Consider the following 14,320-nt stretch of genomic DNA (forward strand, 5'->3'; position numbering starts at 1 on the left):
GCTGTCAGAACCATGTTGCCTACTGTTGTTTCCCCACTAACTTCTCAACAGTTTCATTTAGCTACTTAAATTTAAAATAACTGGTTTGAATTTGAATATTTAGCAAAATTATAACTTTAGTATTGGAATGTTTTAGTCATGCTTTAGCCTGAATCTTCAAAGTGATTGTGTGCATGGATGTGCAACATCATGTTTTTGCAATACTGACAGAACGGTTATTTTACATGATAATATTTTTAGATAATATAGAGCCTAGAGGTTTAATTCATAAAAGGGTAAAATTGGAAAAGTAACGTATCTACTCAAAACATTGGCAACTAATGTCATAAGTCTTCTCTTTATGGAATTCCCTGTCATGTCAGTGAATACTTTGAATTTAATTCCATTGTTAATTAGAGTGAACATGAAGGTTGGCTTTCGGATGCATCCCTTTTTTTAATCATGAGAGGGAAGAGGATTTGTTTGCGTTGTGCAATTATAAAGCACAAGACAATGTCAAATTAAAAGCAAGTAGTTCAAGAGTTCGTACTGGACGTAGACAGTAATTTTCCCAAATTGAAGATCTTTCTTGATGCAAGTTTGAAACTTACCCTTTTGGTAGGTAGAGTGGAGCTTTAGTTACCTATATGAGTGTTATTGAACTCTTGAACTCTCTGCAGAATAACTTGTGTGTTGTCTTCCTTGTTGGCAGCAAGGTGTAGGTATTAAAATTTAAAGGCAGGAGAGGTGGGGGAAGCAAAACAAGTCTCCGAAGCAGTGGCTAAGGGTACAACTACTAGCTGGGGAGGGACAGACTTCCCAAGCTTGTAGCACCTAAGCCTTCATGCAACAACCAAAGTCTTCACATCTTTCCACCCTAATGCTATCTCAGCTATTCATAGTACCAGTCAAACTCCCGTGCTACCAAAACAGCTAGAAAGCTTGTGTTTCCAGGGAGCTCTGAGGCTAAAATCAAGAAAGCTACTGTCTGCAGTCATTGCAGAACTAACTCAGTACCCGTGCAGGGAGGGAAGACAGCATAATGTTAAGGAATTTCTTATGTGGAAAAAAAGCGAGGGAGGGGAAAAAAGAAAGTAAAAATATTTTCCTCTTGTGCTTATAGACTGATAGATGAGTAGGAGAATCCCTTGTTTCAGGTTATTGTGGGAAGCTTCACAGAAAATTTTGGCCTGTGTCTGTTATCCCAGAAAAGATGAGAAGGAACTTTTAATATGTCAGGTGACAAGCCGTCAAGTGTAGGTCAGTAATATCCTGAAACAGAAGTCATTTTCATCCACAATATGTTTAAAGAAACATGAATAACAAAAAAATACATAAATAATACCAGCTGCATTGCCATTCCTTCCTCAGAATACTTAAGAATTCCTGTTGTGCTAAAATCAAGAGATCTAGAGCTGCTAGGACCTTAGATTTTAAACTGAAAACAAAAAGCATTAGTTTTTAAAGCAGGTTATCAGGTAGCTAGCTGATAGAAGGGAAAAATGCTGCATTGTTTGGAAGTGTATTCAAGAGGTCAGAATGTTGTTTCTAGTTATCTCTTGCTGATTTATTAAATGATTTTGGACAAACCACTTCTTAATGCTAATCTGTTTCCTGTTTTCTAAATGACAATGGATCTGATAGCATATTATGTAACTGCTGTAATTTATAAAGACAATCTTGTGCAGAGTAAAAGGAGTTTTATCCCATTTTACTTGTGTGTATCCTATAGGTAGGAGAGATGTTAGTATGAGCAGCCAGTTGCACTCCAGGACTATACAAATAACTGGAAGTAGGCTAAGAATTTGACAGAAGTGCTGCTTTGAACAAGATATTTGCTTGAGGATTTAGTTTGCTGATAATACAAAGTGAAATTCTTACCTCTGACTTCAGAGGTCTGTCCTAGCTGGCATTGTCCAGCAAGAGATCCTCGTAACACCATCTGCAAACTGTCAGCATTCTTGGGTTTGTATCTGACAGTGCCCGAGTCAATGAAAGATCATCCTGATCCACTTAGTCATACTGATTTGCCTGTGTGGACAGATTCAATATTTATTCTGTTGAGACTACATAGCATTGAACTTCTTATATTCAAAGCCAAAAAGTCTTGTTTTTCACAGAATGCAGTCTCTCTTGAGATGTTACATGAACAGGTATGGTCACTTATACAGAAAAAAACTAATTTTGAAAGGTTTAATGGATTTTTAGGTAAAAATCCTTCTTGTACTTTTTTTTTTTTAAATACGAATCTGAAGCTCTAATACCTCCTTATTCTTAAATGCTCTTCTGTAATATAGAGTAGGGTCTTTGAGTTCTAAACAGTTCTGAGGAGTTTGGAGTATGAATCCCATTTTGGGCACACATCCAGTAATAACTTTTACTGAATAAATAACTCAGTTGAGGTTCTAACCAGTGACCCAGAATCTGGAAAACTGTATGTAAAAGTACTAGTTGAATGTTAGTCATAGATTTAATTTTCTAATTTTCCTTAATATGCTATCAGTTTATCTTAAAATATTTAATTTATTTTACTGTCAGATATTAAAAGCACAACTGTTCTGTTCATGAACATACAATAATATGCTCAGGAGAATAACTAAGTCAAACAGCAGTTAAGCTAACCATGAAAATTTGTCCTTCTGTTTTAGCTTTTTCAACTTTGTCCCTACAACATAGAATTCCTAAAAGTTGTAAAAAGCAATTTAGAGTATATTCTGGAGTGGTTAGTAATAAAAATGTTCTTTAGGTTAAATGTGACTGGCTATTGAAAATGGGCTGTATCTAAAGCGCAGAACTACATGGGAAGTCTCTCTTCATTATGAAAGCTGTGAGCTAGAATGTATGAGCTTCACAATTTAAAAAACTAAATGTATTTAATGGGTATTTTTTTGCTGAAAAATGTGGTTTTGCATCTGTACCAAAATAGCTCTGCGAAAGGTGCTTGTCACCACTCCTTACAACATCCTTCATTGCTCTAAATATTTGATTTAGCTAAGACAATAATGAATTTTTGCCTGTTGTCAGACAGAAGAGTCACGTTGAAATGGATCACCTGTACTCTCTTCAGTTGTCTTAGCTTCTCTCTCAAAACAGCTGCACCCCGTGCACCGGCGCGTGAGGCAGGCCTGCCGCCTACCTCTCCTTCTACACATCACGAACCACATTGTCGGTGTTCAGCTAATAAATTCTTTCTTTTTTTAACCTTAAACGCCCACTGTTTGCATTAATGTGCCCATTGTTTCTTTATGTCAACTAAGTCCTTCTGTTTGTCCTGCCACTCCCTCTGCTGTGTATACCTTTGCCTTCTTTCCCTGTTCACTTCCTTCCACAAACTCCTTTCTTTTATTAATCTCTTCTGAACTGTTATCCCGTAGCCCTCAAGCTGCATGTATGATTGTGATAGATGAATGGCCAAACTAAAAGTTTTTCAGTATTGCATATCTATTAGTAATTTCAACTGGTTTAGCTTTTTTTGAGTCTGTACTTTGAATTATTTTAAATAATTTGTTCATAAGCTGATAAATGTGAAATGTAAGCACTGTTGGGTGTTACTCCTTTTGTACAATTAACTGACCATTCTGTTTTGGGGTAGAGGGCTCCACCCAGGCACACACTTTCTTGGGAGCAGGCTCTTGCAACGTTAAAGCTCAGCTAAATATGAATTGTATTTTCTTCCTGTTTTTTTTCTCAAGAGCAATTAATAGCTCTAATTCCAGCACATAATAATAATAACAATGCATGGTTTCCTCTCAGCTGCTCTTGGGGCCCGCCTGGGCTCACTGCAGGCCTCCCTTCCCTTCAGTTTAACAGCTGGCTGAAGCCCTTCATCCCACACCGCAAAGGCCCCCAGTCCTGCACTGGTACCGAGTGAAATATCCGACTATCGCTCTCTGCCCCAATACTGCGTGACTATCGCGACCCGAGGGAGGCTGCCGGGGGCCGGCGGAGGGGCGGGCGCTGCCGCAGCCGCTCACCTGCGGGGGCGGCCCCTCCGCCCGGGCCCGGCCCTGACCGAACATGCGCCGAGGCTCGCAGTTGCTTCACACCATGCGAGGTGGCTGCGGCAGCCGCCGGCGACGGGGAACAGCAGCACTGCCAGCCCTCGGCTCCGGCCTCCCTTCCCACAGCTTCTGGAGCCGGGGACCCCCTTCGCGACGCCTCCATGGACTCCCGCGCAGCCAACAGCGGGAGCGGCGACGCCCGGTACGGGGCTGAGGCGGGGCGGGGGGGGCGCGGCCGGTGGAGGGGGCGCCGGAGCCGTTACCTCAGGCCGCGAGGGGCAGCGGGGGTCTCTCCCGCCACAGCCAGCGCCTGCAGCCTGCGGGGCGGCCGGCTGGGGTGTCCCCTGGCAGCAGCGCCGCCTCCCCGAAGCTTGGGGAACGCTCCGTCCCGGGTGGGAAGAGGGGGCGGCGGCGGCGGGAACACCCGTCCCGGTGCCAGCCGAAGGTCTGCTCGCACGAAGCGCCGGTGCCCCGGGGGAGGGGGTGGGGGCGGCTCGTTTCCCGGATAAGCAGCCCGCCTTGGTGTGAAGCCTGCAAATCGAGTTTGTTACCTGTCTGAATTACTCCCGGCTGGCTGTGGGGAGTCGGTGCCTTTGTAGCTTCGGCCGGCCTCGGCTCCTCGCTGTGGCCTTGGGGCCGGTCCAGCCCCGGCGCAGGCCGGGACCCCCGGGCGGGTGCAGCCCCGGCCGGGACCGGGCCGCCCTTCGGTCCGCTTTTGCCACCGAACTGCGCACGACTTTTGGGCAGACGACTCTGTCCGTCCGGGCGTCCGCTTACCGACCTGAACGCAGCGACTGGAGAGGCAGAAACTGTTTTTTGCAGTTTCAGGGGCTTTGTTTGTTTGTTTGTTTTTTGCTTGGAGAAAAGCAAATTAGTTTAAGCTAATTACATACCTGTACTGCAGTCCTTCAGTAGTTACATGCAAATTAACTTTGGTCTTCAAAGTGTTGTTTAAGAGTGGTGTCATGTCTCTGAAGTCTGTGGAAGCCCAAGTCCTTTTCCTTGAGCTCCTGTTTGCACAGCTTGTAACACACCTTGACAGTGAAACATTGACGTTAATTACTCTGTAACTCAATGCCTTCTTGCTCACCCTCGTGAACAAGCTGCAGGTGGATAACTTTCCCTTCTCCTTTCCACGCGTGCGCTCCCACTGCCCCTAAAATACATAAACTTCCATTGTGTGCGTGTGAGGGAGTTGTTTCTTCAAAAGCTGAATCAGTGTGCAAATAACATTCTTCCTCGGTGATGACGGCATGTTAAATTTTAGACATGGCTGCGTTAAAGGTCTGTTTGTGGATTCCCTATTTGACATAAAACTTTTGAAATAATCTATAATCTATGCAGGAGTAGAAACTTCTAAGAGTCCAGTTTTTTGAGGGGTCAGCAAACCATTTCTCTGCTTAGAAGAGTAGTAAAGGGTCTGCTCATGGCTCGTCATGAAGTGTGGGAAGTGGCGTTTTGCTCTGTCTTTGCCTGCACGCTTTCCCTATATCTTAAAGTTGAAAACAGCAAACGTGTTTAATTCGTCTGCAGAAACCACGATGGAAAACATTTCCTGAATTTTAGATTATATACGCTGCACAATAGCGCTCATTTTTTGGTGGCATCTGTATTAACATTAGAGTTATTACAGAGAGTGGAGGTAGGTGGCCTAGTGGCACTTAAAGCAGCAAAGTTCTGTACGATTAAAAAAATACAGAGTCTGTTAGCCCTGCTAATGATCCAAAATGACATTTGTATTAGTATTTGTAATAGCCTTATACAAGTCTGTTGCCACGTTCTCTCTCAATAACTCTTTAATGGAACAACAAATTTATTTTTTTTTTACTCTCTAGGGTAGGAAGGCGGGCCATATGTTTGCAATAATGATTTTAAATGACATCATTAAACGACTTCCAGAGCTTGTGTTTGCATTGACAACAGTAGCATGTGGTGGGTTGACCCTGGCTGGAGGCCAGGTGCCCACCAAAGCTGCTCTATCACCTTCCTCCTCAGCTGGACAGGGGAGAGCAAATATAATGAAAAGCTTGTGGGTTGAGATAAGGGCAGGCAGAGATCATTCACCAATTACTGTCACAGGCAAAACAGACTCATCTTGGTGAAAGTAGTTTAATTTATTACCAATCAAATCAGAGTAAGGTAATGAGAAAATAAAAACTAAATCTTAAAACACCTTCCCCCACCCCTCCCTTCTTCCTGGTCTTTACTTCACTAATGATTTCTCTACCTCCTCCCCTGCAGCCGTGCAGGGGGATGGGGAATGGGGGTTGCCCTTAGTTCGTCACACATTGTCTTTGCCGCTCCTGCCTCCTCAGGGGGAGGACTCGTCACATTCTTCCCCTGCTCTAGCGTGGGGTCCCTCCCATGGGAGACAGTCCTCCGTGAACTTCTCCAACGTGAGTCCTTCCCATGGGCTGTGGTTCTTCACGAACTGCTCCAGTGTTGGTCCCTTCCCCGGGCTGCAGTCCTTCAGGAACAGACTGCTCCAGCGTGGGTCCCCCGTGGGGTCACAAGTCCTGCCAGCAAACCTGCTCCAGCCTGGACTTCTCTCTCCACGGGTCCACAGGTCCTGCCAGGAGCCTGCTCCAGCGTGGGCTTCCCGTGGGGTCACAGCCTCCTTTGGGCATCCACCTGCTCCAGTGTGGGGTCCTCCCCAGCCTGCAGGTGGGTATCTGCTCCACCGTTAACCTCCATGGGCTGCAGGGGAACAGCCTGCTTCGCCATGGTCTTCACCAGGGGCTGCAGGGGAATCTGCTCCAGCGCCTGGAGCACCTCCTCCCCCTCCTTCTTTACTGGCCTTGGTGTCTGCAGGGCTATTCCTCTCACATATTCTCACTCCTTTTTCCGGCTGCAATTGCGCAGTTTTTCTTTTTTTTTCTTTTTTTTTATTCCCACTCTTCTTAAATATGTTATCCCAGAGGAACTGCCACCGTCGCTGATGGGCTTGGCCTTGGCCAGTGGCGGATTCATCTTGGAGCCAGCTGATGTTAGCTCTGTCGGACATAGAGGAAGCTTCTAGGAGCATCTCACAGAAGCCACCCCTGTAGCCCCCGCTGCTACCAAAACCTTGCTGTGCAAACCAGATACATAGCAGCAAAGGCTGAGAGATTACGATTGTGGCTGCGTTGCACTTCAGAAAGTATTGAACGTACAGAAGGATGTTTGCAAAAATGTTCAGAAGCAGGAAGGAGTTCGCTGAATTTTGCTAGATTGGGCAGGTTGTCCCAAAAGTCAGACTGTGTTACTGAAGCCGCTAGAGAACTTGGTGCTGGGTCCTCATCGCCTTTCTGTAGCTCCATCTACTGGAACCAACTGTCGCATTCCAGTGTGAGATTGCACCTGGATATAAAGTACTGCAGATGTTTCGGTTACTGTACCACAAAATGTTGAAAACATATATATCAGGATTTTTGCTAATTTTTGGAAAAAATATTACTATTTCCTTATTGTAGTTCACATTTTACTTAAAATGCTCCTTTAAAACCCCAATGAAGCTCCTAGACAATGTTTTTGCAAGGCCGAGCTTGTGGTTTCTTAGGTTTCAGATGTATTTTGGGAATAGATTGATGTTATTGGCTCATAGTTGGAGGACACGATGGTCTAGTGGACTGGTTGGAACTAAAAACTAAATGCCACATTTTTTGAGTAGGGTTGATGGAAAATGACCTCCTATTTTGCAGATTTTCAGCTTTTGCCTTCACTTTGATAATAAAACTTTCGGTCATCTTTGGTGGAAAAAACAACTGTCAGAAGAGCGTCTGAATGTGAGAATGGTCATTCAGATATACTTAATGGCTTGAATCTTGAATGCAAATCAAATAGAATGCGATTCTGAACTTGCATGTAATTTTATCTCTCTTTCTCTTTGTCTCTAACTAAAATTGTCATCCTGAGCTGATGAAATCTTCACACTATGTCTGCATCAAAGTTTTTAATTTTGGCCAATCTGTGTTTCCTGTCAGAAAGAGAAAAAAAATGCCATAAAGATCCCAGACTGCTCCGATTCTGAGTTCAAAATGAGCCTAGCTTTTTTTGTTTGGATTTTTAATCCTCAAGTAGCTTAGTTGTTTTTGCACTCTGAAATGGAGAGAATAATAACTGTCTGCTTCTTGAAGCTGTTGTGCCTAAGAATAACTCTTCAAAATGGCTTTAGAAATACTGAGTGCCGAGAAAACTTGCTACTAGTACTTTTTTTCTGTTCTTGAGTATTGATTCAATAGGCAGGTTCAAGAGAGTTATAGAGGCGTATTGAAGTACTGTGCTTGACTTTTTTTTAATTGGAGAGAAAGTGGCATTGTTATTGGTCAAGGTACCGTGATGTATGCTTTGCAGATGACTTCTGAAATATGAAGTCAGTTTGTTGGAAGCTCTCAGGGAAACACAATCTGAAATTTCACATAAAGCAATGATTAAAGGCAAAGCAGCAATCCCCTGTTTGTTATTTTGTGTCATTCCAATATATTTTTTTATGAGAACCTAAAGTACTGTTCAGCAATAGAATTGAAACAAAAGCATTATTATTTTTTTTTAAGTTGCAATAAAACATATTACAGAGTAATTTATTTTGAAAGTGCTTTGCATAGATTTAATGCAAAAAAAACCCCAAACCAAACAAATCCAAATACCAAACCAAGAAATATTTCATCTCAGATTAAGTACTGCAGGAAAATGCCTTTTGGGATAAAATGTGTATTTCATCCCTTCCATGTTTGTCACCACACTGAAGTCTGAAAGTAGTGAGGTGTAAGTCAGCATAAAAAAGTAGAAACCAGGCTTTACAAAACGCTGAAGTAGGATGCATAGGGAACTATTTTGTGACCTACCAGTCAGTCTTTATTGTTGGTAGGTAATGGAGAATCCAACCAAAAGGGACAATAGCATAACATCCCTCCCTGAATTCTCACTGAATTCTTATTTCAGAAATAATACAGACCTCTACCTTGATCTTGCAGTCCTTACAAAAACAAATCTCCCAGATTTTGTCTGGCTTCTTACCATGAACGTGGCAGACATGAGCTTGTATTTTACTTAATGCTTTTTTTGTTAGTTTGCTGGTTACCTAAGTGGGCTCAACACCATTGCAAGACAACGGTCTAGTGCAGCTCTTGTTGGTTTCTCATTAGTTTTAACAGGAACAGGATTAAACCTTCAAAAATTGAGAATAACTGTGTCAGAAGTATAGGTTGACCAGAGGCAGTAAAGCTGTGAGAAGTTAGAGGACTTGGAGGAAAGAGCAAATGGGTATTGTAAGGTTGTCTAAAGACCTTAAGACTCTTAAAAACACAAAAAGGCATTTATATGAATCACATCTGTCCTTCAAAGTGACAAAGACTGTAGAGTATTTGAATTGAAAAAGAAAAGCTGTTAAAACTTGCTAAGCATCAACACAGACTGATTTATGATGAAAATTTACTCCTAATTACAGCATTCCTGTAAATTTCTTTAATGCTGAATATATTTGCTTTCTTTTAATTTTGACCCTGTGTGAGCTAATTTTTTCTGTGTGCATTCCAATAGGTTATTTCAGTTCCAGGATGCTTGGGTTGATAATTTGTAATTTGCCAGACTGTATTGTATATACTTTTTTTTTTTTTTCTTCATTCTCTGATGCAAGCAGTTCTACTAACTGGGAATAATCACCCACAATGGTGCATTTAGCCCTCTGTGAGCAGTCATGGCAGTACAACACGGAAAGGGAGCTGCAAAAATGGCACCAATACTTTTTATTTGTCTGAACAAACCTACCTTAATGAATTTATTGCGTTGTTTGCCCATTCAAATACAGGATGAGAACTGTGAATGTAGTGCAACCTAGATCCTGCTTGGTTCAAGTTAAACAGTGGTAGGACCAAGGGCAGAACACAAGTCTACTGATCCCCTGGACTTTGTTCTGCCCACTTGACTGCTTTGCCACAACCCTTTGTTTTGTGAGCTTTCGCTGAAACAAAAAGGCTGAAAGCTAGAGTATCTTTAACAGAAGACCTTTGGCATTGCCAAGGCATCAACAACTTGGTGGTTTCAGAGCTGAGTTAACCTCAAAAATAAACTCTGTCATACTCCATGTACAACTTGAAATGCTAAGACCTCCTGAATACCAGAATTGGATCACTGTTGTGTCTCTATACAGAATATTTGGAGAATGTGAATATTGAAACCTTTCAATTGCTTTGTTGTTGTTAGAAGTAATGGCATTTCTGCAGCACCAAGGAGTCTTAGTCACAGGCCAGAAACGTGTTCAAGAATACAAAAAGATAAATGCTGAGGTATTACTAGCTTGGCACATAGAACAGGAAAAGATACAGTAGAATTCATTTTCTTGCATTAACTTACTTGCTTTTGAATTATGAAGAAATTCCTGTATTGTCTGAAAACTGAATAGTAACAAATTATTGTGAGAACTGCTTACTGGTTCTCCTTTTCATGGTAATGAGAGCGCTGTTCATCCAAGATTATTTCTGATCTCATGTGGTTTTGGAAGTGTTTGCAAAAGAGGAAAAGAATTCTTCCCAAGCGATGTGCTTTTTGTTTTCTTTGAATGTAGACATTTTTTCAGTCTCAGACTCAGAACATTTGTAACGCAGCGTTGCTGAAAGCAGTGGTCTATTTAGAAAAGCAGTAGTCATCGATTCAGGAATGACCAGGCAAACTTGAAAAGGCTAAGGAAAGTAACCCCAGGTGTATCCTGGTATCTCATAACGTCTCTGTGATTATCCAGCATTATGAGAACAGAAAGCGGTGTCCTGGCAAGAATGTCTGTATTCAGTGGTGATGTTTTTGAAAATGTGCAATGAAAAGGGCACCCGGGTGTCAGCGACAGTACCTACCACACATGGTGGCCTGTGTGTCAGGTTGTGGCCAGGTTGTGTTCATATGCTGGAGGTGTCTTAGATGTTTTATTGTTAAGAACTGAAACACTGACCTTTGAAATGTGCTTTGGGGTGGTCCTCACATCTGTGAATGGTTTGAAGTGTTAGCACTGATGAAGCTTTGGTAGCCCGAGTGGCACAGTGTTTGTAGGGACCAATATGGTTTTACTACTCCTTCCTCTTTAGAAAAAATGAAGCTACTTTGGGCATGTGAGACTAATCTCTTTTCAGTTCCATTTCATATGCTATAAAGATGTTTAAGAATTTATTACTTTTTTTTTCTGACCACATGGCTAGAAGCAGCCCTCTCTAAATCTTTTTGTAAAGACAGAGAGAAAGTAATGCTAATTATTGTTCCTGTGTACATAGTTAGCTTTCCACCATCGTAGTAGTAAGGTGTGCTGTCAAGCGTGTGCGCTGTTGATGCAGGTAGCTTAAAACAGCTGCAGAAATATGTGTTGGTGCAACCCAGTCCTTTCCACCAGTGCTATGAGTGTTTGTGCTGCCTTTTAATAGCATAAGATTAGCATTATCATGCAAAAATTGAAACTGTATGTTACACAGAGAGCCCTTGATATAAAGGGAGTAAAGGAGGCCAAAACACCATATTGTCCAAATTGTTAAATATAAAATAAAATCAAGAGCAAATACTTCAAAATTACTTAACAGGAAACTTTAAGCTGAATTTATAACCCTTCAGCTGAAGAGCTATGTTCTCCTTGCCTTCAATGTAGTAAGTCTGGGTGCCAAACAGTTTCTGTTGTGTGGCAGAAGAAATGTTTCAGTGGGACAGCAGGAGCAGAAGCCAGCTGTGCAGTATAGGGAGAGCTATAGCAGCAATCAAACCAGAACCCAGGTTGGTATTCACTAGAGTAGCTTTGTTGATGTTTCTGAATAAGATGAAAGCAGTGTCAGTCATCACTGAGCCCAGTTGCGCTGGTGCTGTTCAAGCCCCTAAGATAGAAGGTCCCTAGTATGATTACAGAGATTTTGCTGTGAAATTTCTTTGGAATGGGAATATAGTCTTTCCATTAGATGCTTTCCTTTGATCTTGCATCTCACTTGGTTAACGTGTTTGGGACTAGTCTATATTTGCGAAAACACAGTGTGCTTCCACTTCTCCCTCCTCCAAGAGTCTCCTGATAATGGAGAGAAGAGTCATCTACTGAGTAACCAGAATTTGGTCTTCTCTGTGGTGGTTTCTCATCAAGTACTGGTTTAGCTTAATTGTGCTTGACTCTTTGTATTTTATTCTCTTCCTCCAAATTAAGTTACCCATGCACACTACCTCAACTGACTTATGCAGATAATGTAGATTTGGCAGAGAAATGCGTCTGTATTTTAGGATATGACTGATTTAACTTGCTTTCAGTGTTTCACAATACTGAAGGAGCTCTTGAATTACTATTAAAAGCATTACTATAAAGTCACAAACTTTAGACTTCCCTTGTTTTGCAAAGTTCTGATAATTACTGAGGTAAAATGAGTCAGTAGTTCAGCACTTTGCAGAATACAAGGTTCAAGATCCTTTTTATTAATGAAATCCGTAAAACCCAATGACAAATCATAAAGCATATGTGCTGCAAACTTATAGTAAGAAACCAGTCAATATCATGCACACAGTGAAATAAAATTTATGCAGAAATACGGTAGCTCCCGTGCTCAAAAAGGCTTCTCTCCCACTTTTGACCATGGAAAACATCATGATTCTTTACTTTTGGAAGTGCTTTACTTTTCATTAATATTCAGAAATTTAATTTTGCTTAGTTCTGAGTATTAATTTTGTTCAATATTGCTGTTGGCAAAAAAAAATAGTAATGTCTTTTATCTCTTGCTGTGGCCCAGGTACATAGTGCTGTTACGAACAAGTAATGGAGTCATTAACAGGGCAGGGCAGCCTTTGGATCTAGTACAATAATTTTTATACCAAATGCAGCCCAGGCTTTTCCTGTACAGGATGTCATAAAAACAGCAAGAGATTTAATCAGGTATGTTAATGCCTTCAGAGTGTCTTCCTGAAATTATCCTTTGCTTGTTTATCATTTTTGGGTCTTCCTTCAGCAGCTGATATCTTCAGTATTGGTACTGCTTTGTGTAGTCTAACAAATAAGACCGGATATAGGAGAAATGTATAATTTTTAACATTAGATGTTCTTGGAGAAACTAACTTAGAAAATTAAATCGTAGCTGATCAACTTCTACAGTCCAGCTGTCATAATGAGAGATGACTGTTCTTGCTGCCAGTAGCCACCCTTCTTACATACAGGACCAGTACTGCTGACGTGCCAGCAAAGCAGTTTGGGAGCATACACTATTTTATTCTGGGTAAAATTGGCCAAATGAGCTCACTCCACCGATTGTTTATGCCAACCCATGTCATTTTCATGACGTTAAAGAGAGATTTTTACAAGGAATGTGTAAAGTCTCGCTACCTCCTGAATTTATAGGAACCAACAATAAGCAGCAGTTTGGCTGGTGGATTGAAGCCTGTTTTGCAGAGAATCCTTGCTGGGGAGAAGTACTTTCTCGTCTCTTTTGCCTGTCTGCTTCTCACATTTGCAGCAGTTAATGCCTCAATTCTCCTGCATGTCAGCTGGCCTCATTTGACTCTCCGTTCTGGTTCACGGGTTTCCGATGTGGTCCACTGCCACACGCAGTAATTTTTGTTGTTTCAGTTGTGTAATTACAGGGATATTTGACTTCTGTGTAGTTTGTACTGAATGCAAGATAGCTGATGCTGCCACTAATTTCAGACAGGTCTGTAGATCAAAGATAACGCTGGCAGCTGCCAGCACCTTCTACATTAGTAGTAAGTATCCAGTGATACATGAACTTCATGTGCCATGGACCGCCTTCCAAATCGCTCATTTGTAGCATGCTGTAAGTGAACTAGTGATGCTCATAACTCTCATCGTATCATCCATAATGACCAATCAAAGAGTACAGTATCGCAGGCAGGCAGGCAGGCAGGCAGGCAGACCCTGCCCTGCCCTGCGCTCGCAGTGTGACTGTCACTCAGAGCTGGTTAAGTAGCACCGAGTGCTGCTGCTGCTGCTAGATGTTCGTGCCTAAATGCTGAGTGGGCATACAAATGACTATGTCAGAAAACACAAGAGATTTAGCAGAAAGGTAAGTAGCAGCGCACAGCATTTTCCATTTGGCTTAGAGGCGGTTCTGATCTTGCTGTTGAAACCAGGAGAGAATCTGCAGCCCACTGAAGCATGACTAATCAGTTTGCTAAAATGCTTAGCACTCTCTAGTTTAAAGTATTTCTTCCCTATTGTTAACAGGAACAAATGATGATTTGTAGCATTTATGTAAGGTGTGTATTGTGTTCAGGTCTTAAACCGTTTACTTGGGAACTACATCAAATGTCAGGTTTCCTTGGAGCATGAGGGTAGTGTGCAACTTGTATTTTTGCTGCTGCTGGGGGTGGCACTGTGTTAATAATTCTTATTTCAGAAAAGATGCCAA

General features: G+C 41.9%; 1 protein-coding gene across 6 annotated transcripts in view; it reads left to right on the forward strand.

Annotated features, from left to right (window-relative positions):
- Positions 1-3,998: 3,998 nt before the first annotated feature.
- The window catches only part of TTC39A (tetratricopeptide repeat domain 39A), a 58,803-nt gene continuing 48,481 nt past the window's right edge, over positions 3,999-14,320 (forward strand). For all 6 annotated transcript variants that reach the window (XM_087730741.1, XM_087730739.1, XM_087730737.1 and 3 more), the window contains exon 1: positions 3,999-4,182. In XM_087730741.1, coding sequence (XP_087586867.1) covers positions 4,142-4,182 — 41 coding nt within the window. In that variant the 5' untranslated portion in view covers positions 3,999-4,141. The remainder of the gene's footprint in view (positions 4,183-14,320) is intronic.

The sequence above is a fragment of the Nipponia nippon genome, unplaced genomic scaffold (genome assembly GCF_047370975.1).
Source record: "Nipponia nippon isolate SJK-2023a ecotype South Korea unplaced genomic scaffold, ASM4737097v1 scaffold_5, whole genome shotgun sequence".
Classification (NCBI taxonomy): domain Eukaryota; kingdom Metazoa; phylum Chordata; class Aves; order Pelecaniformes; family Threskiornithidae; genus Nipponia; species Nipponia nippon.